Here is a 26,573-nt window from a genome sequence, read left to right as displayed (position 1 = left end):
GGTGGTGGGGCCCGCGCGTCCCCCGTGGTCGCTGGGCCAGCCCGCGCACCTGTCCCCGCCGTGAGACGACCTTCCTGGAGCCAAACGACAGCACGTGCTTCTGCCGCGGAAGGTGCCCTCGGGGTCCCGCCCGGGGCTCGAGCCGCTCCGGAGCATCCACGCCTCCGCCCCCGCCGCCTTTGCTCGTCCTCCCCGGACCCGGGGGGCCGTCGCCCCTGCAGGACCCCTGGCTCGGCCTGGGCGCCCTCCCGGCCTTCGCACAACCCGTTACCAGCTGTGCCAGCTGCGGCCGGCTTCCCTGCTCTTGGAGGCCTCGGTTTGCCCGACTGTGAAACGGGAACAGTGCTTCGTGTGGCCGCCCCGGGCCTTGGGGTCACGCCGGCACCGGTGGAGCGCGCGGGCAGTGCCCGGCTGGCAGCGGCATTCAAGGCTCTCCGCGGCTCTCAACAGCTTACTCCACTTTCCGTTTCTTCACGCGGTTCTAAGCGTTTCAAGACCTTGCCTTTGCTCAGCATCTATCACGAAGGCAGCGTTTCCGTGACCTATAAACGCCACGTGCAAGGTATCACACTTAATGGGATACTTTTCTGTTCTCCAGCAGCTCCCAACATACTTAGTCCGTAGAGGAACAAGCTCCAGGGTGCACACCAAGACCTTAACGGGTCCTGGTGACAGCATAGGTTTATGTGAGGTTACATTAGTCAATTCCAAAACAAGGTTTCTAAACTCAGAAATAAGTTCAGATATCTCACCTAAGGACAAGGGTATCTAAGGATAATCTAGAAAGAGAATCTAAATTTGTTAGATTTTTTTTTTTTAACTTGGGATCATTTGTATTACGAAATCGGCCCTATTCTTTCTCAGTGGTGCAGGACCTCGTTTATGATACTGTGTATCACTAGCTTCCAATTACCATAGAATTGGCATGTTGGTCACATTGGCTTAGTTGGAAGTTCTCTCTCCTATCTTCTTTGAATCTCTTACTATTTCTGTATTTTAAGTAGTGTCTCCAGAGCTGTCGTGTGTCCGGTAGACTAACAACAGTTAAGCTCCAGCATTATGCATCTCTGAGAAAGGGCTGCTAAGTAGTACGAGATTTCATTTCACAAAAGTATCTCCTAGTAAATACACAGAACGTTCATCATCCTCTATTTATAGATTATTATGTTTTTATTTAATAAGTGTGCAATCATTTTTGAGACTAACCACATTGTTTAGCCATCAGTAATCTTCTGTAAGGCTACATTAGAATTAGGTTTGACTATGAATGAGAGAAACTCAAAATAATACTGGCTGAAACAAGTCAGAAATTTATTTCCCTCTCACGTACACGTCGGCAGTCCTGGGTCGCATGGCAGTTTAGTCATCAGAGACCAGAGCCCTTTGACTTTGCTGCTCTATCAGCCTCGGTGTACAGGTTTCAACTCCTGGGTGAAGGTGGCTGCTCCAGCTTCAGCCCCAGCTTTCACATCCTCAGTCCAGTCAGTAAGAAAGAGGAAAAAGGAAAAGAGCACTTTGCTGGTATTTAAGGAAACTTTTCAGAAGGTGTAAACACCTTCCCATTCATCGGCCCTTGGCCATGTGGAACAACCAGTCAAGGGAAGGGTTGGAAGAGAGCCTTTGACCTGGGTGGCCATGAGCTCAGCTAAAAATTGGGGTCCTATTTCTGAGAAGAAGGAGTAAATACATTTGAGACGACTACGAGCAGTGTGTACTATTTTTTTGTCTTCCTGTCATTTAACTGTCTCAGGTAACTAGGATCCAAGACTGAAAAAATGGTTACATGGCCCTACTGATGTCAAAATTATGCACTGAGATATTTTGATAATGCATTGGCTAGTGTGAGACTATTTGCAAATTTTAGAAGCTATGTTGTCTTTGGGAATTGATTCCCAAATTAAAAAAATATATTAATGTTGCAAATAATTTACTCATAAAGGAGCAATAAAAATATTAATTGGCATAGGACACAAAATGAAAAAGTAGACAAATTGGATTTTATAAAAATTAAGAACTTCTGTGTATCAAAGGATACTATCAACAGGCTGAAGAGACAACCCATGGAAGAGGAGAAAATTATTTATAAATCTTATATCGAGGAATAAATTAATATAGAATATAAAAAGAACTCCTTCAACTCAGCAATAACAAAAGCCAATTTAAAAATGAGCAAAGGACATTCATTTAAAGAAAAGTACAGGGCAACTGAGTAGCTTGGTTGGTTAAGTGTCTGCTTTTTGGTCGGGTCATGATCCTGGAGCCTGGGATCGAGCCCCATGTCATCAGGCTCCTGGCTCAGTGGGGAGTCTGCTTCTTGTTCTCCCTCAGCCTCTGCCCTGCTTGTGCTGTGTCTCTCTCAAATAAATAAAACCCTAAAAAAAGAAAAAGATAAAGTACAAATGGCCAGTGAGCATGCGAAAAGATGCTCAACATCATTCATCATTAGGGAAATGCAAATCAAAACCACTTTCTCTCCATTAGGATGACTCGAATATACAATATATAAAACAGAAGACCGAAACTAGCAAGTGTTGGTGAGGATGTGGAGACGTTGGAGCTCTTGTGCATTGCTTGTGAGACTCTGGGAAAATGACACGGTGGTTTCTCAAAAAAGTAAAAATAGAATTAGCACATGATCCAGCAATTTCCCACCTGGGTATATACCTGAAAGAACTGAAAGCAGGGACTCCAAGAGATGTTGGTACACCCCTGTTCAGAGTGGTGGTATTTTCAGTAGCTAAAAGGTAGAAGCAACCCAAGTGACCCTAAATGGATGAATGGATAAACGGAATCTGATAAACACACACACTGGAATAGTATTCGCTCTTAAAAGAAAGATAATTCTGACGTGTGTTACAATGGATGAACCTCGAAGACGTGCAAGTGAGACACCGGTCACAAAAGGACAAATGCCCGTGTGCTCCCCTTATACCGAGTCCCTGGAGTCAGCAGATTCCTGGAGAGGGCAGATGGTACTTGTAAGGGGCTGGGGGCGGGTGGGGTGAAGTTTGGGAAGATGAAAAAGTACTAGAGATGCTTGGTGGCGCTGGTCACGTAACAGGGTGAATGCTCTTACTGTGCCTGGGCGCTTTAAAGTGGCTAAAATAGCAGGGTTTATGTTATTTATCTTGGACCACGGTAAAAGAAAGGTTAAAATTCTTTGAAAATGTGGGTAGTTTTACATACATGCGCTTATAGAATCAGACTTGAATCCATTGCCAGAGGGTTTTGGCCAAGAATCTTGATCCTATTTTGAAAGAAATTCTTTTTTTTTTTTTTTAAAGATGTTATTTATTCATGAGAGACACACAGAGAGAGGCAGAGACCCAGGCAGAGGGAGGAGCAGGCTCCATGCCCGATCCTGGGACTCGATCCTGGGACCCCGGGGGTCACGCCCTGGGCCGAAGGCAGACGCTCAACCAGTGAGCCACTGAGGTGCCCCCTATTTTGAAATGCTATTAAAATATCTCAAAAACATATACAGAAATAGAGAGAATAACGTGTAAAGAACATTCCACTTCCCTTAACCCGTCTTTAACACCTCAATTTATAATAAGACTGTTTTTGTGAATGGTTATTCCACTGCCCCTATTGTTGAGCACCATTTGTAGGTACTGCCCTTATTGCAAGGATTTGCAGAGCCAACGATGAACTTTTCACATCAGTAAGCTTTTTATACCAACATGCGTGTCCCAAGAAAAGCCTTAGAAAACCTGCCTCATCACAATCTCTGCAAAAGCAGCAGCACTGTATAGACCACAGGCGGAGACTTTTTCTGTTAAGAGCCAGACAATAAATATTTTAGGCTTTGTGGGGTCACATTGTTGAATAATTACTTTTTTCTTCAAATATCCCCATAAAAATTTAAAAACCTTCTTAGCTTGTGGGGCCATACAAAAAAGAGCTGTTTCTAGACTTGGCCCAGTGGCTGTAGTTTCCTGACCCTTAGTAGACCTTTGAGGTCCTTCTGGGGCCAACCCCCAGCAGGGGGGCAGTTGTGGGCAACTATGTAATCACGGTCAACCAATCTTTGGCACGGCTGGCAACCTCTGTGTGGGCTCAAATCAAATAAGCTAATTTCGAGCCTGATCATATAAATGCATGTGTATGAAATACTCACTTAAAAATGTTTAAACCATTTTCTGCTGTGGTAAAATCTTACTGTGGCACTCATTTAGGTGGGATCCGATGTTGGCATTGGATTCCTGTTGGCAACTCTGAGAAGGAAGCATTTAGAAGGGAGCAACTGAGGAGAAACACAGTGGGCCCTAAGAGCGAGACACCTAGAATAATCTCGGTTCCTATCCTAGTATTTATGTACAAGGAACCCTCTTTTCTCAAAGAACTGTAAGTGATATGTTCCTCGTAACCAAAAGAATCTACATCGCTCTCACTTACTGCAAATGTAAATTGGTACAAACACTTTGGAAGACAGTCTGGTAATATCTACAAAGTTGAATACGAGCACATCAATGACCTGGCAATTCCATGGTGTGCTATTTTATCTAGAGAAATTCTTGTGTGTTTGTACTGGAAGCTACACATAGAAGAATGCTCACAGCTGTGCCCCGGCGGGTGCTATGGACCTGGTCAGATCTCAGCTCTGCCACTTACACAGGTGTGTGACCACAGACGGAGAGCTTAGTTCTCTGTGCCTCATTGTCCTCATCTGTAGGAGGGGAAAATTATTTAATTATCACAAGGTTGTAGGGATTCAGCAAGTTAATTTATGTGAAATGCTGGGCATAAGTATAGCAAATGCTCTGCTAGTCTTAGCTGTTGTTGGAATTCATTGTTTGTAATAGGAAAAATTGAAAACAAACAAAAACATGTCCATCCAGAGAGGATGGATAAACAAACTCTGGTATATTCGCACTAAGGAATATTATACAGCCTAGGAGTGAAAAGAATGTATATATCTCAACAGGTATAACAACTTTAAGAGAAAGAGGCAGGCACAGAAGAGCACCAATCGCATACCCTCATGTTACAAAATAAGCAAAATTCAACTTACTATGTAGAGATATTTGCAAAAAAATACACAGAGAAGCAAGGGAATGGGAAAGAAATGAGACTTAAGACAGTGGATAGGGAAACGGGACTTGGAAACACCTCCAGTATTTTGTAGACAAAACAGTGACATTTGTGGGAAATAAAAAAGGTTTATCAATTGAGTAGTAGGGTCCTGGGTATTGGTCTTATTATGCTACAAGTGGAGAGCAACAAATGTGAAGATGTGAACAAATGTGAAGATCAGTTTTAAATGTAAAGATAAGGGGCCCCTGGGTGGCTCAGTGGTTGAGCATCTGCCTTTGGCACAGGTCATGATCCTGGGGTCCTAGGATCGAGTCCGACACCAGGCTCCCCAGAGGGAGCCTGCTTCTCTCTCTGCCTGTGTCTCTGCCTCTCTCTCTCTCATGAATAAATAAATAAAATCTTAAAAAAATAAATGTAAAGATAAAATGTACATGGATATGGACAGAACTTGTTGAAAATCAGGAACTAAGAAACAAAACGAAGGAAATCACTGACACACTGTAGAGAGATTCGTTAAGGAACTGAATTGGTTGAATATAGTTTGCTTTAGAAAACAGTTTGTTGATTAAAAAAATCTTCAGTGCCGGCATACTCCTGATTAAAATGTCTTCATAAACCCATAAGCTCAAAGTCAGTGTGACCCGGGGATTGGAATAACCAGCTTGAGCCATCCTGTACATGGTTAACGATACCAATACAACAAGCACTGAATTTATATGAGATTTACACACTCCCAGGAAAAACAAGCGTTCTGGGTAGAACTTGGGCAGGGAGCAGGTGTCAGAAAAACCTAACTAGCCAAATCGTTACAAGGTAAAATCACAAGAGAATAATTCTTCTCTAGAGACAAGGGTCGGGGACAGGTAGGGGGGGTTATACCAGGAAATACCGCTATGATATAAAAAAAGGAAGAATGAATTCTGGAGTGGAGTGATTATTTGGGTAGTAAGTTCGATTTACTTTCCCCAAGATTTAATTAAGCTGGTATATGGAGTTTAGGAGTGGACATATCTTTGGACAGCTTCACTTCCAAAAGCCACCGCATACTTAGCTAGTTTCGTGGGCAACACCAAGTACACTGCCTTCTCTAGATCTTCCGGGGTGAGGGTACAGCGATTTCTGAAGCACATCAGGCTGCAGGCTTCCATAGAAATGAGCTCAAAGATGTCATTGATCAGGGTGTTCATGATGTCCAAGGTGCGAGATGATATGCCCCTCTGGGGAACCACTTCCTTTAGGACCCTGTTTACATAGAGTGAATAATTTCTATGGCCAAAATTGGTGCTGGAATGTGATTTCTTTCTGGAGATTGGGCTTTGACGTCCTCTGGTTTTTCTGGTGATGGATCTGGCCATTGCAGATGTTGTTCCCCTTGGCAGTTACGAGTGGAGAGGAGAAGGGCCTAACAGTGGTGGCGGGGAGCTCTCATATTTATATTGGCATGCCACAATCAGCCTTTTGGGGCTTCTCTTTGATTGGAGGTTACCCTTCCTATGTCACAATCACCTAGCAACAGCACTCATTTGTTGTCAAGGGAAAATCTGGTTCTTGGCCAACCTAAAGCTTTCCTAAGAGGATAGAGTGTTGTAGAAGGATCGAGTTGGCTTCAGGGCAGAAGAGAGTGCTCATTTCTCCTACTCTATCTCTTGGCAGTTTTTGTAAGCATAACATACGATATTTTCAGAATTGGACAGATCTCATCAAATTGGCGAGTTGGTGGCGGGAACACAAAGGAAAATGTACCATGAGCCTTTTATGGGGGAACCTCTGTCTCTAAAAGTTTCATGAAGTCATTTTATAAGCTTAGGAGCAATAAGCCATTAAAAAACTTGCAGTGATTATTTTATAATACAAGTAAATATAGTTCATCGGCTTTTACAAATTAATTTAGAAATGAATCCTATTTAAAATAAATCTGAACCCCCAACTCCATATAAGCAACTATGTACAAAAGGAGAGTAAAACAAAAACTGTCCGACTTTGCTGTCTAAATTAATATATGTGAGTCACGTGCATTAAGTTTTTAAGACGATATTAATACCATTCTTGAAAATTTCACGTATTTCATTACATGGTTTGCTTTTTACGTGATACCATAGCTCATCTGTCACTATTAACCAGAAATGTGGGGTCACTCTTGCTCATGTGTTGATATTCATGCTGAAAAAAAACAAAAAAACAAAAAATTAACTCCATTATCTTCTTAATCAAATTCTGTCCCTGGATAAAAATAAAAATAAACAGGAGTAACTAGAAAAATCCCAACTCCCAGGTATTTCAATAGTGCACAACTGCCACAGCTATGAATGCTACGGGGAAAAATTCTTCCCTGCAGGTGGCTTCACAGATAAGATAGGCCGGGCTGTGTGTCATTTCTGGAATGCTACATGTAATTACTCCCCCTTTTCCGTAACTCCAGAAAGTAGATCTGAAATAAGGTGAGTAGGAAAAATGCTATTACAGGGAAAACTTTGAACAGGTTCTGATTTCTAAAGAGCACAGGCATCATTGGTGAATGTCCGGACTTTATTTATTCCTAGCCACACGCCTCAAACTCTGCGTCATCCTGAGTTGGAGGCTGCTGCTTCTAAGCACGCTTTGTGGTGATGGATCTTCAGTCAGCCCTTGCTAATTTTGCTTTCAGGATTTCTCCAGATATAATTACTTCGTTAGCTTAATTACAGCATAGTTTTATTTGTGATCATTTAGCAGAAGCTATCAGGTGGAGAAGGTTCACTCCCTGTTCTTCACGTACCCAAGCTGAGGAGTGTAGTGTTCTTGGCCTGTGCTCCTGGGACAACCCTCCCTGGGGTCGCTGAGGTAGGGAGAAGGTAGGTAAGCCTGTGGCAGCCCCTTCTGGACTCTTGTTGAGACCTTGGCCGTGGGCAGCTCTGCTCCTGGGGTCGGGCCACCCTCACTAGCCGGCCTTAACGGAGGAGGTCATTTTGCTTACCTCAGAGGTGCTCTAAAAGAAAGCCTGTTGTTGCCCCACACATAGGGCTCTCCTCCAAAAGCTCAGCGGTCATAAAACCGACATTTCGATCCTTGTCTTTCTAATCCCTATGACTCTCGATCGGTTGAGACTGCGTGGGGGAGAAGGGAGGGTGTGATGATACATTACAGAAGTTAAATGCAAAAGGCTTTCAAGACAAAATAAGCTGTATGCTAAGATACTGATGGTCAGGAAGTTGGGAAAATGAGGAATACTGATTCTACAAAATTTCTGGCTACTTTTGGGTTAACCCAAATTCCCCTTTTAAAATTTAATGATTCATTCTAAAATATGCATGAGCTCACCGCTGATATGTGGGTTTTTCTCTTCCTTCCCCCTCCCTCCTCCTCCAGACAGTCTGGAACAAGGGACAGACACTGTTTAGCATAATGACCTTCAGGAGATGCCTGTTGGATTATCAGTTTGGACAATGGAGCAAATCTGATTATTTTGCATCCATCTACCCTGGGAATGAGCACTGGGAAGTCCTCCATCTGTCCTCTCTTCTCCTCTGCCCTGCCCCTCAAGGTCGTTGCCTTAGAACAAAACCTGATGTCCTTAGCAGGGGACACAGGAGAGTGAAAGGAGTGAGGACCAATGTGCCAGAGGCCTGAGGTCTGTGGTCTCTGACCTGCTCTAGTGTAGCTGGAATTGAAAGTTAACAACTGGGGATCCCTGGGTGGCTCAGTGGTTTAGCGCCTGCCTTTGGCCCAGGGCGTGATCCTGGAGTCCCAGGATCGAGTCCCGCGTCGGGCTCCCTGCATGGAGCCTGCTTCTCCCTCCTCCTGTGTCTCTGCTTCTCTCTCTCTCTCTCTATGTTTATCATAAATAAATCTTAAAAAAAAAGTTAACAACCATTTCATGAATTTTTCCCAGCTCTTGTTTTGTGCTTGATCACATTGTCCATCTGGGGCATGGATTGTATGTCTCCCATGAAAAAACACGCGCACTCCTGGTAGGTCTGCAAGTACGTATACTGTGTTACAATTGCTTATTCTTCCCTTTATGGCTGAAGGCCTAGTCATGACTCAAGGTCATCACCAAGACTCTCAGTGATTATTCCACAGGAGCTGTAGCAGAGGTGACACTAACTTGAAGCCAAAAACACGCCCTGGCAGGTGTGAGTGTACTCTGGGAACATTTTTACCGCCACTGTGTTAGTTTTCTGCTGCAGCTGTAACAAATTACCATAAATTGAATGGCTTCAAACAACACAAACGACCTTACAATTCTAGTGGTGGAATCAGTCTGAGTGGGTTTCACTGGGCTAACATCGAGAGTCAGCAGGGCTGGATTCCTTCTGAAGGCTCTAGGGGAAAATCTGTTTCCTTACCTCTTCCATCTCCTGGAGGCTACCTGTGTTTCTTGGCTTCTCCTCTACCTTGGAAGCCAGCAATAGATGATCAAGTTAACTCATGGTGTATCACTGACACAGAGTCCTGCCTCCCTCTCCACTTATAGGGACCCTTGTGATTACGTTGGGTCCACCTGGATAATCCAGGCTCTTCTCCACATCTCAATATCCTTAGTTTCATCTGCACATCCCATGTCGCTAGGTAAGGAATCTGGGAAATGCACAACTTTGAGGGCCACCATCAATAGGATGACATTGTCAGGGAAGCTCTGGGTCGCTGATCATACAGATATTAGAGACGAATAATATTGCCCTTAGGAGATGGACCAAACATATGTTTTTAAAGATTTTATTTCTTCCTTCCTGAGAGTCACAGAGAGAGAGGCAGAGACCCAGGCAGAGGGAGAAGCAGACTCTCTGTGGGGAGCCCAATGTGAGATTCAATCCCAGGACCCCGGGGTCACACCTGGAGCCGAAGGCAGGCGCTCAACTGCTGAGCCCCCCAGGAATCCCCATGAGAAATATATTAAAAATACTGTCGGGATGCCTGGGTGAGTAAAGATATGATTTTTTTGGTTTTGCTTTGTTCTTACATGAGAATGGGAGACTATGGTCTCGAAGAGCCTGAGCTTGATTAGCTTGGCTTGGCTGATGGTTTTCAGGCATGGGAGGATGTGTATTCTCCAGCAAGAGGCAAAGGAAACTTGTTGGTCAGGGGAGAACCAGGTTTCAGGTAAGGCTGTTGTTTTCAAGCTTGGATGCACACTGAAGTCACCTGGGGAGATTATAACCAACGAGCCAAACATTCCAGGTCTAGACCCCAGTCCAAATGAAGCAGCTTCTACAGGGGTGAAGCTCAGACATTTTTTTTTTTTAAGTTCTTTTAATGTACGGCCAGGGTTGAAACTCATACAATTCAACACCCCCCTACCCCTGAAACAATCACAATAAAAAATGGGTAGAGGACCTGGAAAGACATTTTTCCAAAGAAGATATCCAGATGGCCACCAGACATGTGCAAAGACGCTCATCATCAACGATGACCAGGGAAATGCAAATCAAAACCAAAATGAGGTGAGACCTCCCACCTGTCAGTATCAAAAAAGGTAAGGAATAACAAGTGTGGGGGAAGATGAGGAGAAGGGTCAATCCTTGTGCACTGTTTGTGGGAATTCTACAGCCACAGTAGAATGCAGTATGGAGGTTCCTCAGAAAACTAAAAAGTACCACATGATCCAGCAATTTCACTTCTAGGTATTTACCTGGGGAAAACAAAAATACTAATTCAAAAGGATATATGCATCCCTATTTTTAAGCACAACATTGTTTATAATAGCCGAGTTATGGAAGGAACTCAAGTGTCCAGTGATAGATGCGTGGATAAAGAAGATGTGAGAGAGAGACATGAGATATTATGTATGTGGGATATATACATATCTCTCTCTCACACACACACCCACACAGATATAGGGGATATTATTCAGCCATAGAAAATGAGATCTTGCCATTCGCAACAACATGGATGGACTAGAGTATATTATGATAAGTGAACTAAGTCAGAGAAAGACAAAAATATGGTTTCGCTTATATGTGGAATGTAGAAAACAAAATGAATGAACAAACACAAAACAGAAACAGGCTCGTAAATGCAGAGGACTGGTGGTTCCCAGAAGGGAAGCGGGTGGGAGAGGGGTCAAGTGGATGAGGGCGGCTCAGAGATACGAAGCTCCGGTTCCATCCATGGAGAGGCACAGGGGACACAGCATCGTGATAACGTTGTGTGGACACACATGGTGTGGCGACACGTGCTGTGTGTGACGACACGTGCTGTGGCGAGTATTTGATAATGCGGAGGATTGCCAGGTCGCTGTGTTGTAGCCGGAACCTAACAACCGTATACCAACTGGAAGGAAAGGTGGAGCAGGTGGGAGGAAGAGGCTGGAGGGGGACAGGTGAGTAGCGGGGGGAGTGGCAGAGAGAGGGTGGGCCGTGCTCTCTGGCCAAGGGGACCCCAGGTTCAAGGACATGAAGAGATGCAGACTTTGGTGTAAACGTGTTTCTGTGCATTTAAACTGAGGCTAACTTTGCCAAAAAGCTTTTTCAGTGCTTCCAAGGAGCAGACGGGGGGTACGGAGGAGATGGGGGAACGAGGCTGGGCCCACTGTGCTTTGGTGTCTTACCCGCCTCGTGGTTCCGGGTGTGGGGGTGGGTGGGTAAAACGCACTTCCCACGCTCCCCTTGGCTGCCGTGCTGGCAACGCTCTGGCTCTGGCCTGGGTCGTTTCTCTTCGACTTTATCCTCGCTTTCCTGCTGGGTTCCTGAGGCCGACACTGCTAAGCTCTGCAGGCGGAGGCCTGGCCTTCGGTAGTGGAGCCGCCTGCATCCTGCTTTGGCTAATCTCAAAGCTGGGTCATTGTTCTCAGGTGACCCCAGAAGGAGTAATGAGATTAGCTTTGTGCAGAGTAAGAACCTGAAGGAATTAGCTTGGGAGTGAAGAGCAGGTGGTCAGCCCCCGAGGAAGTTCCCCGTGAGTCTGAGGTCGTCAACAACGACAACACAGAACGTGTGTTGGGACAACAGGCATAAGAAAAATGTCACTTCTGTCTTGAGTTCTGGTTCACACACTATGGTAGGCCCTGTGGTAGGACCGCTTCGCCCAACGGTCATGAAACGCCGCCCGAATCAATCGAGGAGCATCGTTAAACGGGTTTTCCTCTTAGGTTGGGTAATAAGGGGGAGAGCTTGCCAAACACGGGGTGGGACTAACAGCTGCTCGCGGGCCCCTGGCCAGGAGGCTGGGGGCCAGGAGGTTAGTGGAGGCCGGTTAGACACCCAGGCACCCGGTCCCTCGTTAGTGGGCCCGGGGCGGGGGGGCTGTTCCATGCAGGAGAAAGGGGGTGAGCGGCAGCACCGGCGGACCCACAGCTCCGCTGGAAGGTTGTATCCCGGGGGCAGGGGGTGGCTGGGTGGCCACGGTGTCCTGGGTCGTAGCCTGCGGTGAGTTACTCTACTCGAGAGTCACGAGAACTCGAAGCATGGACTAATGGGCTCCAAGTGACGCTGGAGAGAGGTGGTCTCGGGCTGGGCCCAAGAGGGATTAGAACAGGGTGGCACTGTCATTGCCCAGTGGCCCCCAAGTGACCCACGACAGGTCTGACCCGGGCAGGGGGGCTGTGGGGGGAGGAACTGTCTTCGAGAGAATGGGCCAGATCCCACGATGGATTTGGGGCCTGGCCAAGAGGCACAGGACGTCTCTGGTTTGACGCTGACCTTTACTGAGCGCGGACTCGGGGTGTAGACGCTGTCCAAGTGCTTCCCAGCGTCAACCCGGTGGGGTCGTGCAGCAACCAGGTGACACGGGTCCTGCCCACGGCAGCCGTTCTTTTGGGGGGTGCGAGGGGGAACAGAGGTGATTTGCCTCAGACTGTAGAGCAGGTGGCAGCGCAATGGGACCTGAACCCCCCATCGGGGTGCGGGCGCCCTGGGGCGCTGCTGCTGCGCCACCTGCTGCGGGTCCCACCGCACCTGCTGCGGCATCCCCACACCTTGGGGGGGACAGGGGGGCCTCCTGCCTCACAGCTGCCAGCTGGGCCTGCTCCACAAGGGACGTGCAGGAGGAAGCAGGGGGGCAAACTAAAGCCACAGAGTGTACTTCACACCCACTGACGCACAGCAGTGAATTCCCGCGCTAACGGTGGACACGGGAGACGGCGGGAGCAGCTGACAGTTATTGGCGGTCACACCGTGAGCAGAGTGTCAGGTGCTAGGTCACCTGGCGGCGACTCTGGCCACGGCCCAGCCGGTAAAGATGCTCAGCCCGGGGATCCCGGGGGGCTCAGCGGTTGAGTGTCTGCCTTGGCCCAGGGCGTGACCCCGGGGTCCTGGGATCGAGTCCCACATCGGGCTCCCTGCATGGAGCCTGCTTTTCCCTCTGCCTGTGTCTCTGCCTCTCCTCTCTCTCTCTCTGTCCCTCGTGAATAAATAAATTATATATATATATATATATATATATATATATATATATATATATATAAAGACGCTTACGTCCTACAGCTCAGCACCCGTGATCCAGGGCTGCTCTAGAAGAATGCATGCACATGTGCGTGCAGAGGCAAGTGCACGGATGTCCCCTGGAGTGACGCTTGGACAGAAAAGGAGGTGGAACAAGCTGTCCCTCAGTAGGGAAATGGCTGAATAAACTATGATTTTTCATATGGTGGAATAATCTGAAGCAATTGTAACAAATGAACCGGGGTCTATGCACAAAACTTAGATCCTGGTGAGAAAAAAGCCAGTTGCAAAATGATATGTAAGGTATGATATCCCTTATGTAAAAAGTGAAGCATAAAACAATAGCATAGACCGTTTATAGACTTAGACATGTGCAGCGTGACTATGAAAAACACATGGGAAGCATTCCTATTGCCCAGCGGCAGGCTGGTTACCTCTTGTGGGGAGAAAGGGAGGGATGGAGAAGGATCAGAGTGGGGCTTTCATGGTATCTGTAATGTTTTATTTAATTGTTTTTAAAAAGAGAAATAGGGGACGCTCGGGTGGCTCAGTGGTTTAGCACCTCCCTTTGGCCCAGGGCAGTGATCCTGGAGTCCCGGGATCGAGTCCCACATGGAGCTCCCTGCATGGAGCCTGCTTCTCCCTCTGCTTGTGTCTCTGCCTCTGTCTCTGTGTCTCTCATGAATAAATAAATAAAATCTTAAAAAAATAAAAAGAAATCTATTGCAAATATGACAAAAAAATGTTACAGATGTCCATTACATTCTTTTTTCTTTTCTTTAAAATATTATTTTCTTTTTAAAAAATGTATTTATTTTCTAGAGAGAGTGAGCATGTGGGGGGGGGAGGTCAGGGGTAGGAGGGAGAGAATCCCAAGCGGACTCCCCACTGAGAGTGGAGCCCGATCTCATGACCCTGAGATCATGACCTGCGTAGAAATCAAGAGTCAGCCGCCCAACCAACTGAGCCACCCAGGTGCTCCTGTTGTATTGTTTTCTTTAATTTTTTTCTTTTTGGTATTTAATAATAAAAAAAAAATCTCAGATGAGTTGTGTTGGCTTTATGTCTGAAGATGCCTTGTGCCAAGACAAAATTTAAGTGGCGCTCACTATGACTTAACTGCGTGTGTTATAGAGTAGTCAGTAAAAATTCCAAGGGGGTACACAAACGCAGGGTACCCCCACGATGGAAGGTTAGAAGCTAAATGGTGAGATATTTACCTAATGTTGCTTAATATTACACATGTATTGGGACCCCTGGGGCTCAGCAGTTGAGCGTCTGCCTTTGGCCCAAGGCGTGACCCCAGGGTCCCGGGATCGAGTCCCGCATCGGGCTCCCTGCACGGAGCCTGCTTCTCCCTCTGCCTGGGTCTCTGCCTCTCTCTGGGTCTCTCATGAATAAAAAAATAAAATCTTAAAAAAAATATTACACATGTATTGTCTTCTTTACTGAACTGTAGGTGACTTGATCAAAAAGAATCTCTTATCACAGTGGTCTGAAAAAAGTATTTTAAATAGAATGAATAAATAAATAAATACTGGTCCAAAAATATGTATAGAATAGAATGAATAAACAAAAGAATAGATGGATATTCTTTGGAATACAATGACTATTTTATACCTGGTCACGGTTTGCTTGTGTCTCCTAGCGACTTCATTTACAATAAAAGTTTTGGGGTTTATCTTTCCGTATTTCGTATAAGTGTTCATAGAAACGTAGGTAACTATTTTATCCCATGTAAATCTCCAACAGAAGTTCACATTTTTCTTCATAATGTGGTTGTGGGTTTCTTTAGAAACCAGGAGTATGTCAGAGCCAGAGTAATGCTACATGGAGAAATAAGATAAAGTTCTAAATGGAAAAGATTCTATAAGGACCTAAGTTTTCTCAGCTGTAATATAAACAGAAAATAGATACGGACTCATACTCCATAGTCCATGAATTAATAGAATTAATAGAAAAATAGAAAAATAATTTCCTGGAGACTGGGAGAAAGTGCTCTGTGTGGAGCATTCACCATCTTCTTGGAGCAGCTCCCACTGGTGTGAGTGGTGGCCAGGGTCCTCAGACACAGTGACCATGAGTAGTGAGGTCATGTCACTCTTCTTTTATGAAAAAAGAAGAGAAATCACCAAAATTGATGAATAATTCATGTTAACAAAACAGGAACAAATTATTGAGTACTGACTGTGTGCCAAGCACCATGCTAAAGGCTCATTGTTCCGTTTTAGCCCCTCAACAGCTCTATGAGGAAAGTATTAGTGATTTCATGGTTATCCCTATAATTGTGATCATTCTCTTGTGTTCTCATATACCACCTTGAATGAGAAAATAATACAGTGTTGCTCCAGATTTTCTGTTAGAAGTTCAGGCGCTCATGCAGGAGGATGGTGGCCTTGTGAATAGCACCCATGGACATCTTGGTGGAGGAAAAAAATGAAGAGTAGCTAGGCTATAGCTTGAATTTTAACCCTGGGTAGAATTTCCACTACTGGGGGAAATCCTGGGGAGCACGTTCATATATCTTTTTTATTTTTAAAATTACGGATTTAATTTAAAAAAGAAAAAAACGTGACCAGCATATAAAGCCCTAATTTCTCATTACATATGAGTAGTATAAGCGAAATTCAGAGGTTTACTTAAAGACAACGTAAAGACAAATGTTAAGCAAATGAATATGAATCTTAAGAAGAGGAATCGGGGTTATAAAGATAAGACAAAACCTTGAAGATGATGCGTGAGCAACTGGCTTTGGAGAGAGACAGGGTCCCCGTGGGGCCTGGGCTGGGCGGCTGAGAGCAGGGCTGAGCGCTGGCCGGGGACCGGGGACTGGGGACCGGGGACCGGGGTGGCTGGACCCGCACTCAGGCCCTCGCCGACCCTCGCAGTCTCCCTGCCCCTGTAGCTCCTGTGGGTTGCACTGCTCAGGGGTGAAAGTTCAACCTGAACCGGACAACGGGGCCCTGGTCAGTTCTCCGAGCTCAGGGCCCGCAGGCATCCCTCCTCAGCGGGACGTCGGGGCTCTGCAGCCAACTTGCTCTGGCGGAGGCCGGAGCTCAACCCATTTCTCTCTGGTATCGCTGATGTTTCCACAAACCATATTTTATTTTATTGCAGTGGTTTTCTTTACTTCTCAGAGTTGAAGGCTGTTCTGAGGCTCTTTGTCAAGTACAATCTGTGCTGGGCACAGGGTGGGCCAGGGATACAGAGAGAAATACGGGCTCTTGCTCTTGGAGTTCCATGGGAACCTTTTTTTTTTTTTTTTAAATTTTATTTATTTATTCATGAGAGACACAGAGGCAGAGGCAGAGGCAGAGGGAGCAGCGGGCTCCATGCAGGGAGCCTGACACGGGACTCGATCCTGGGACCCCTGGGTCACGCCCTGGGCCCAAGGCAGGTGCTCAACCACTGAGCCACCCAAGCGTCCCTGGGAAACATTTTAAAGGAAAATTCAAGGTGCAGGTCAGAGAGGTGGACCAGATTTAGAAGCTGACTCAGATACACTCAGAAAACAGCAAAGACTTCTGAAGGAATCTCCTATGTTCTACCACACACGGTAAAGAAGGAATTGGACTGGAGAAAACTTCATGGAGAGTCATAGTTGCATATGGATGGAGGGACCTTTGAAAGCTCAGTTTTGTCCTGAAGCCACGACTACAAGACAGTGGCCACTCTTATTAATGCCTAACATCCTCAGAGCTGGAGTTTCCACATTTTTCTCACAACACTTATACCTGGGTATTTTCTAATGTCTATCCTAAATCCCTCCTATTGAAGGTTAAGCCCATCCTCTCCTGGAGAACAGCTGTCTGCTGTTTCCTTCAATATCACAAACGATTGGAAAGAATTTCTTTTGAGGCTGCCCTTCCCATCCCTAAATCTGTAAAATCCTGCTATTCTCAGCACCTTGAGCTATGATTTCTATCATCCTCATTCTTCCAGGTTGTATATTTTTTTTAAGCTCCCAAACAGCTACCCATCATCTTCAGTTTCCTTCTAGTATGTAAACATATTATCTCTTTCGGTTCATTGTCCCTTCTCTCATATTTCACATTTCTAAGGTCTTACATTCTCCTTTCTTGTATTTTTTTTTTTGTTTTTTCAAATCTTCCTTCTTCTAAATCCTAAATTTATTTTTATTATTTATTTTAATTTTTATTTATTTATGATAGTCACACAGAGAAAGAGAGAGAGAGGCAGAGACACAGGCAGAGGGAGAAGCAGGCTCCATGCACCGGGAGCCCGACGTGGGATTCGATGCCGGGTCTCCAGGATCGCGCCCTGAGCCAAAGGCAGGCGCCAAACCGCTGCGCCACCCAGGGATCCCTAAATCCTAAATTTAAATTTTATTTCAAGTCTGAACTTTTTTTTTTTAAACCTTTGAGTTGGATTTAACTTTCTTCTCAGAGAATCAGTATTATCCCCCTTTTGCACATATGCACCTGAGCAAGAAAAGTTTGCCCAGTGGTTTAAGGTAGTTTTTCCTGGGCTCTGAGGACTGGAGTCACACCGTTCAGTGTGTGAGAACACAAGGGAGAAAATTATCCCTCTACTACTTTGAGTGCTTTTTTGGGCGGTAATTTCCAGGACTTGGCTCTTTAGAGGCACCGTAAATGCTGTTGCTAACAGGGAAAGAGCGGATGGAAAAGAAATATACTCAAGGGTTTGGAGGCTATTACTGATGCTGGAGGCAAGTAGTCAGGCAACAGGAAGTAAATACAGCAAAACAGTAGGAAAAAGATATTTACCTTTGGTCCCTTGAGCAATGCAAGTCAGGAGCTTGGGGAAGATTGTCCCAGGGCTTCTGCATCCAGCAGCCTTAACAGGTGGCTTGTAGAATCTTCTGGCTGTACAGCGATTGATTCTGAGCAGCTGCATCTTACAGACCTGAAAATAGCCCGAAAATGAGTTTTCTCTGTCCCAGGAGCTTCATAAAGCAGAGCTGGTGGGAAAGACGACAGCTGGACATCAGTGATATTTGAACAGCTCTTTACAAAAGGTTTTCTGTGCCCATTGCTGGAAGGGGACCCCACAACCACCCCATGAGGACAAGGGGCAGGTATTACTAATACCCCGTTACACAGAAAGTGAGCTCAAGGGACTTAAATAAATTGCCCAAGCTGTGTACTTACTTGTAATGTTATCTCATGCTTCCCAGAGCACAAGAGCTTGAGGGGAGAGCTGGATCCTAATAATAGTTTTTAAGTAGTATTAATTTAATCTATACTAACCAGCTTTTGGGTATTTCAGGTTTCCTAAAATTTAATAATAATAATACTAATAGTAATTATAATAAAAACAGTTGCCATTGTTCAAACACCACATGCTTTTCACTTACTTTTACTTTTTAAGATTTTAAAAATTACGTTTAAGTCATCTCTACAACCAACATGGGGCTTGAACTTATGACACTGAGCTCAAGAATCATCTGCTCTACTGACTGAGCCAGTCAGACACTCCAACCACATGCTCTTAAAACCTCATAGCAATCCTAACACCTAACAGTGATATTATTATCCCTATTTAACAATGAAAAAATGAGGTCCAGAGATGTTTAGCAATTTGCCCAAGAAAACACAGCTAATAATTGGCTGTTTTAAGATTATAACTAAAGTATTTATAACCCCAAGGTCACACATTTACATCAGAAAAAAATCCAGGGACTAATTTAAGGAATCCTCAGGAGTTTTCTCTTGTGCTTTTAAGCACAGCCCTACTGGCTACCAAGGCATTTCCTCTACCACTGGTGGCCCCATGGGGCTGCTCTGACTCTTGGCCTTGGCTGGTGTGGGTCTCTGTCCATGGTGTTCTGGCTGCTTCATCCCTGTCCCTGTTTCTCCAGCAGCTACTCCAGTGAAGGGGGTTCAATATGAACTATTCCTCAAGCAGCATGGCTTGGTGCTCTGGTTTCTTATACAGATTTCGACAATGAAGCCCTTTACCTCTCTTCTAAAGAACTTGAGCATGGACCCAGAGAGGCAGGGCCAAAGGGCTCTGACAAGTAGGCCCTTTGCTCTGATTAACATAGCACTTCCCTTTGAATAGTTGCTTCTCATCTTTACACAGAGCATGTCCCCCAAATCTCTGATCCCTTCATGAATATAGGGCCCAGCGGGCCAATCGCACATGGCCAAGTAGGCCAATCTCTTACAATTAGTATACCCTTCCAGCTGTTAAACTTGAAGCCTCACTATACCCATTATTATGACCATTCTTGTTTATGTACCAGATTCTCTCCCATTAAGTAGTGTTTATGTTTTATTTTATGCAGCTCATCCTTGCATTCACGCATACAGCGAATGCATACGCAGTTGATATGTACTTTACATATATAAGTGAATGAATGGACGTAGTTCAACGAAACCAAATGGTTCCTTGTTAGTGCTAATTTCGGATCAGACTCCTACCAGAATCCTTCAATCAGCTCACCTCATTTGGACCTCAGAGTATTTGCATTTGTCCCCTTTCTCCAGAATATTTTCTAGAGTTTTGCATGGTGTCCTCTCTCACTTCATTCAAAGTCAATGTGACCTTCTCAGAGAGGTCTTCCCTGACAGCTCAGTCTAAAATTGAAGTTCGCTAGCCCCTTTTTCTGATTACATTTTTTTCTCAGTAGAACCATTTTATGTTGGTTTATTGTCTGTTTCATCTACTAAGTTCCACAAAGGTTTAGGCCTTTGTTTTGTTCCCTACTGTATCTTCATGGACTTGAAAAGTTGCTGGCAGACAGCAGGAACTCAGTAAATATACTTTGAATAGGTGAATTAAACTGAAAGGCTCCCCACAAGGGGTGTGTGGCCACACGCAGAGGCTTCCTTCCTGTTTGTTGGGTCCCACTCTAGTGAAGATGTTCAAAGCTCAACAGTCTGGTAACATCTAAAAGGTTGACTTCTCAAATAAGTTAATTGTTTATTGATCTCTTCTTGTTGCTCCTTGAAAATGTGCATCAAGATCTATAAAACTCTTAGTGCAAAGTCCATTATTTTCCAGTGTTTACAGCTGAACAATTTCATGATGAATGACAACTTATATTGAAATCTTGTTTATTTGCTATCAGTGAGGAAAAAGTAGATGTTTAGGTAATTTAAGTTTATTTTTAAATACCTTAACTAAAAAAAAACTATTTGGCTGATATTACAATGCTTAACTATTTTTCAGACCTTTGTTTCTGGCCATAATGGAGTAATAATGAAAAGATTTGCCTTCTTGTCTGAAATAAATGAAAAGCAGGACAAAATATAAGAAATAATGATTATCAAGATCCTGGACATTAGATAATGAAAAACAGTGATCTTTGAGAGATGATACACAAGCAACATGAGTCTTGTAATTGCCCCAAATTTACTGTCTTGAGGTGGTTTCTAGATTATGGTGCAGGGAGGAGAACCCAGGCTAGAGCTCAGCATTCTCCTGAGTATAAGGGGGTGAAGCCAGAAGTCTAGGAAGGCCAGATGGTTAAGAATTCATGGGACAGAGTACCAGAAAGGAGAGAGATGCACACAGAAATTCAGAGGTCTGCTTAGGGTCCCCTTGAGGATTCAGCTGGGTACTGATCCACTTATGCAGATATACAAACCAATTACAAAGGAGGGAAGAATCATTCAAAATAGGCAGAGGGAGTAATCTCTCTGGCTCACGCACACAGGGAAAAGTGCCTGTTTTCACCAGGAGGGGTAGAAAATGTAATTCCTGGGTCATGAGGTGAAGTACTCAGGAGCATTTTCTCTCAGTAGCAGAACAAAATTAGTTTTATTTTAATGCTGGTCTGGTCCTGTCTAACAAAGCCTCAAAGTAAGACCTGGAGTGTATACACAACTTGACTACACTCCAGAACAAAGCGAAACAACATGGTAAATACTTAGCATCTGGTAACAAAACCAGCAAAGAAACAGGGAAATAAAACCCATAATAGGTTGAAAAAATTATCAATAGAAATAAAAATGACACAAATGATGGAATTAGTAAAAAAGGACATTAAAACAGTAATGGCTAGATGGTATATTTTGAAAAGGCTAAATGAAAGATTGAACATATTGAGGAGAGACATGAAATATATTTAAAAAGATCCAAATTAAGATGAAACCAACAATAAGTTGAAAAACACAGAGATCATATTAATAGCAGATTAGATATTACAGAAAAGTAGTGAATTTGAAGGCACAACAATAAAAACTATCCAGACATGGAGAGAAAAAAAGAATAAATAGAAAAATCCACAGTATAATTAGAGGTTGCAATAGCTATCTCTCAAAAATTGCTAGAATAAGTAGACCACAATTCAGTAAAAATATAGAAGACCTGAACAACACTATCAACCAGCTTGGCCTATTAATATTTATAGAACACTCTAGTTAAATACTCCATTCTTTTTAAGAGCACAGAAAACACTTGCCAAGACAGACCATATAACAAATCTCAATATATCTAAAATAATTTGAGTCACATAAAATATGGTATCTGACCACAAGTGATTTAAACTAGCAATCAAGAGAATCATATCTCTTAAAACCCCCAAATTTTTAGAAAATAAAGAAGCATAATTCCAACCTATAGGTCCGAGAAGAAATTTAAAAAGAAACTACAGAGTATTTTAAGCTGAAGAAAATGAAAGCACAACATATCAAAATTTGTGGGATGAAATTTAAGCAGGATTTAGAAGGGAAGTACTAACGAACTACGTAAGAGCAGAAGAAAGGTCTCAAATCAATGACTTTAGTTTTTACCTCAAGAGACTTGTAAAAGAAGAGTAAATGAAACCCAAATAGATAGAATAAGGAAATAATACTGATCAGATTACAACTCAATGACGCAGAAAAGAGAAAAACAGTAGAGAAAAATTAATGAGTTAAAAAACTGATTGAGATCAATAGAATTGATAACTGCCTAGCCAGAGTGATCAGGACTGAGAGAGGTAATATCACTACAGATTATAGAAACAGTAAAAGGATAAATGAGAAGCTCGAACAGCTTTTTGACAATAAAGTCCACAACATAGATTAAATGGACAAATTTCTGGAAAGACACAAATTATCAAAGCCCCCCCTCAGGAAAAATAGATAATCTAAATATCCTCATAAATTAACTAAATTCAGGTTTGTAGTACCTCTCACAAAGAAAAATCCAGGCCCAGATAACTTTACTGGTAAATTCCAGCAAATAAACATTAAGAAACAATCCAAATCTACACAAACTATTCCAGAAAATTGAAAAGGAGAGAGAACATTTCCATCATTTCGTGGGGCCAGCATTACTCTGACACCAAAATCTAACAAAAGTATTACAAGAACCCCTCCCCCCCCAACTTAAGGTCTGGCTCCTGGCCAATTTTCGATGTGTGATCTTCCAGGCCTGAACACAGATAGTTACAAAGGCTTACCCTACTGGGTGTCCTAGGAACAAGCTGCCCCTTCCACAGCAGACTTGCCTGGAGGAAGTTGCAGTCAAGAGCTCAGGCTCCCCGGCTGGCCAAGCTCTTGTGCATAGATGCATTCCTAGCCCAGGTGCCTCCTCTTAGGGCCTCTTTATTGGAAGCCTTTGGCCAAGGCCTTCTTCAGGCATCTCTGCCAACATCTCTCTTTTTACTGGAATGGAAAGAGGAAGGGGGATGACTTAAAGACGTTTTTCTCCACTCTGACTTAATACTCAGTACTTTTCCATTCCTGGTTCTTTCCTTCTCCCTCAGCTCTACTCGCTGGGTCCATAAAATGGCAGGAGTCTTTTGTATGGGGCTCCCTCAGCAGTGAGACAGGTACCCCAACTCATGCTGCTATATCTGACCCTCACTTGCCTTGTTCCTGGGAAAAAAACGTGGAGCATTGAAGGAGCTGGTATTTTCTCACAGTAATTGATTACAAGCTTGACTATGACTTTCATTCTGGCTTTTCTTAGTTGACACCTGGCAGCTAAGCTCCCTCCAGTTCAGCTCAGCTCTTAAACTAATATCCTTCGTGAACATAGATGCAAATGCTTAACAGAATTTTAGCAAATCAAACCCTACAATATAAAAAAAAGATGATATATGATATCAAGTGAGGTTTATCCCAGGAGTGCAAAGCAAGCTTAATATGTGAACATCAATATAATAAAATAGATTTCATTATAGTAACAAACTTAAAAATAACCCAATGATCGTTTCAAAAGATGCAGAAAAATCTTTGATAAAGTTCAATGTTCATTCCTGATTTAAACAACTATAGCAACAACAACAACAACAAACCTGTTAGCAAACTAGGAATTAAAAGGGAACTTCCTCAACCCAGTTAAGGGTATTTATGAACAACATGGAGCTAACATCATACTTAAAGAAAAAATTATTTTTTTCTAAGATCAGGAACAAAACAAAGCTTTTTTTTTTTTTAATTTAAATCACACTTCTGTTTAACTAGATGTTCCAGTCAGTGCAAGAAGGCAAGAGAAAGAAAGAAAAAGCATCTAGATTACAAAAGGGGAAGTAAAACTGTCTTTATTCCCAGATCTATGTCTTATGAAAAATCCTATGGACCGTACAAAAAAAGCTGCTAAAACTAGTGAGTTTGCAAGGTTGCAGGTAATAGGATCAACATACAAATAGAACTGTATTTCTATCTACCAGCAACAAGCAATGTGAAATTGAACTTAAAAAATATCACTTACAATAGCATCAAAAGTATTCAACATTTAGGGATAAATCTGACAAAAGATGAGTGAGCCCTCTGCATTGAAAACTACAAAATACTGTGAGGGAGATTAAAGATGACCTGAACAATGGAGAGATATACTGTCTTCGTGGGATGGAAAACTCAAAAATGTAAAGACTTCAATTCTCCCCAAATTGACTCATAGATTCAATGAAATCCAAATCCAAATTCCTGAGGTTTTAAAATAGAAATTGATAAACTGATTCTGAAATTCATATGAAAATGCAAAGGGACTAGAGCAACTTCCAAAAGAACAAAGTTGGAGGCTAATGCTACTTCATTTTAAGACTTACTACACAACTACAGTAATCAGATCAGTGTGGTATTGGCATAAAAATGGACAAATAATCAATGGAACAGAATAGAGACCTATACATATAGTCTACTGATTTTCGACAAGGGAGCAAAGACAATTCAATGGAGAAAGGGACTCCTTTTAACAAATAATGTTGTTACAACAGGATATTAAAAAAAGTCCCTCGCATCATATACAAAAAATTAATTTAATTACTTGGGTCAATATGGACAGCAGACATTAACATAAAACCTAAAACTAAAAAATTTCTGGAAGAAAATATGGGAGAAAAATCTTTCTGGCTTTAAATTAGGTAGGCAAAGAAAAACTTCTTAGATATGCCATTAAAAATATGATTCATAAAAGAGCAAATTAAAATGAATTCCATTACAAGTAAGAACTTCTGCTCTACAGAAGATAATGTTAAGAGAATGAAAAGATAAACTACATATTGGGAGAAAATATTTGCAAATTAAATATCTGATAAAGCATTCATACGTATCATGAATGTACAGATGGCCCCAAACTTAGGATGGTTTTGAATTTCAATTTTTCGACTTTACAATGGTATGAGAGAGATATACATTTAGTAGAGGTTGTACTTCAAATTTTGAGTTCTGACCTTTTCCTGGCTAGCAATGATACTCACTCCTGATGCTGGGCAGTGCAGTGAGCCGCAGCTCTGTCAGCCACCAGATTAGGAGGGTCAACAACTGATAAATGTACAACCATTCTGCATCCATACAACCACTCTACTTTTCACTTTCAGTACAGTATTTAATGAATTATAGGAGATTAAACACTTTATTATAAAATAGTCTTTGTGTTTGATGATTTTGCTCAACTGAACACTTCTCAACAGTATTTTCAATTCAGGATGGGTTTATGAGACCATAACCGCATTGTAGGTTGAGGAAGATCTGTTTAAAAAACTCCTCTAACTTAGTGATAAGAAAAACTTATTAAGAAAACAAACAACCCAATTAAAAAATGAGTACAAGATTTGGACAGATGTTTCACCAAAAAAAGATACATGGATGACATACAAGCACCTGACAATATGCTCAACACCATAAGTTATTAGGAAAATACAAATTAAAATTACATTGAGATAGCGCTACACACTTTATTAGAATGTCTACATTTAAAATGACTGATTCTACCTTGTGTTGGTATGAATGTGGAACAATCATAACTCTCAGGCGCTGCTGGTAGAAAAGCAAGATGGTACAAGTACTTAAAAAAACCAGTTTGGTAGTTTCTTGAAATGTTAAACATACACCTACTGTATGATCCAGTCATTCCAATGTTAGGTACTAACACAAAAGAAGTAAAATCATATGTTCATACAAAGACTTATACACAAATACATATTTTTATTTTTAGTAGCCCCAATTGGAAACAACTTAAGTATTCATCAACAAGTGAAAAGAGAAACAAATTGTGGTATATTCATATGATGGAATCCTATTCAGTAATTTTATTTTATTTATTATTATTATTTATTTAATTTAGCAATTTCAAAAGAATGAACTATTGATACACACAATATATATGAATTTCAAAATATTTATGCTGAGTAAAAGAAATCAAACAAAAAAGGGTGTATAATGTATGATTTCATTTATATAAAATCATAGAAAATGCAAACTAATCTACTGTAATAGAAAGCAGATCTGTAGTTGTCTAGGAATTGGTTGTGGAGACAGAGATACAGGAAGGTGGCATTCTAAAGGGGCATTCTTAATCTTTCATAGTTAATGAGTATTTTCACTACCTTAATTGTAATGGTTTCACAGATATATAGTTAAATCAAAACTCCCCAAAGTGTACACTTTAAATAAGTATATTTTATTACATATAAATTACATACCTCAATAAAGTTTTTAAAAATTTGTAACAGTTTTTTCATGAAAATCTTTCAAGAAAGAAGCTCCTTTGTCTTGCATTTCTTTAAAGAGCTAAATGAATATGATTAATACTTTATGAGTGACTCTGGGGTCACCATTATGAATGTGAATTATTATTAGACAGGCTCAAAAATGAACTCAGACAAATATAAATGATTGAGTCTGGACCTGGGATTTGGTCTGTTCTTCAAGTTGTTCTGGCCCCTTTCTGCTATCAGCTTCCATGGCCTCCTGTCAACAGCATATCCTCCTCTGCTCTGAAACCTTCTTTGATGCACCATTGGCCTCAGGTGTTTTG

General features: G+C 42.6%; 1 protein-coding gene and 2 long non-coding RNA genes across 4 annotated transcripts in view; 1 reads left to right on the top strand and 2 right to left on the bottom strand.

Moving 5' to 3' along the window:
• Positions 1 to 5,963: 5,963 nt before the first annotated feature.
• H2BL1 (H2B.L histone variant 1) lies at positions 5,964 to 6,506 on the bottom strand. The gene has a single exon (XM_038530811.1). The coding sequence runs from the start codon at positions 6,390 to 6,392 to the stop codon at positions 6,033 to 6,035; it is 360 nt and encodes a 119-aa protein (XP_038386739.1). The 5' UTR covers positions 6,393 to 6,506; the 3' UTR covers positions 5,964 to 6,032.
• A 6-nt stretch (positions 6,507 to 6,512) lies between these two features.
• LOC119870292 lies at positions 6,513 to 9,827 on the top strand. Its single transcript, XR_005355666.1, has 3 exons — positions 6,513 to 6,695; positions 7,747 to 7,868; positions 8,906 to 9,827. It is a non-coding gene; the product is annotated as an uncharacterized LOC119870292 (long non-coding RNA).
• LOC100682662 overlaps positions 7,974 to 26,573 on the bottom strand; it is a 30,901-nt gene continuing 12,301 nt past the window's right edge. Inside the window, exons 3-4 of one of the 2 annotated variants that reach the window (XR_005355664.1) lie at positions 18,143 to 18,281; positions 7,974 to 8,120 (exon numbers count right to left, since the gene is read on the bottom strand). This is a non-coding gene — a long non-coding RNA (uncharacterized LOC100682662). Of the gene's footprint in view, positions 8,121 to 14,052; positions 14,094 to 18,142; positions 18,282 to 26,573 lie in introns of those variants that run through there. The other variant, XR_005355665.1, reaches the window with a different exon arrangement.

The sequence above is a fragment of the Canis lupus genome, chromosome 2, assembly GCF_011100685.1.
Source record: "Canis lupus familiaris isolate Mischka breed German Shepherd chromosome 2, alternate assembly UU_Cfam_GSD_1.0, whole genome shotgun sequence".
Classification (NCBI taxonomy): domain Eukaryota; kingdom Metazoa; phylum Chordata; class Mammalia; order Carnivora; family Canidae; genus Canis; species Canis lupus.
This window is presented reverse-complemented; position numbering and strand designations above follow the sequence as displayed.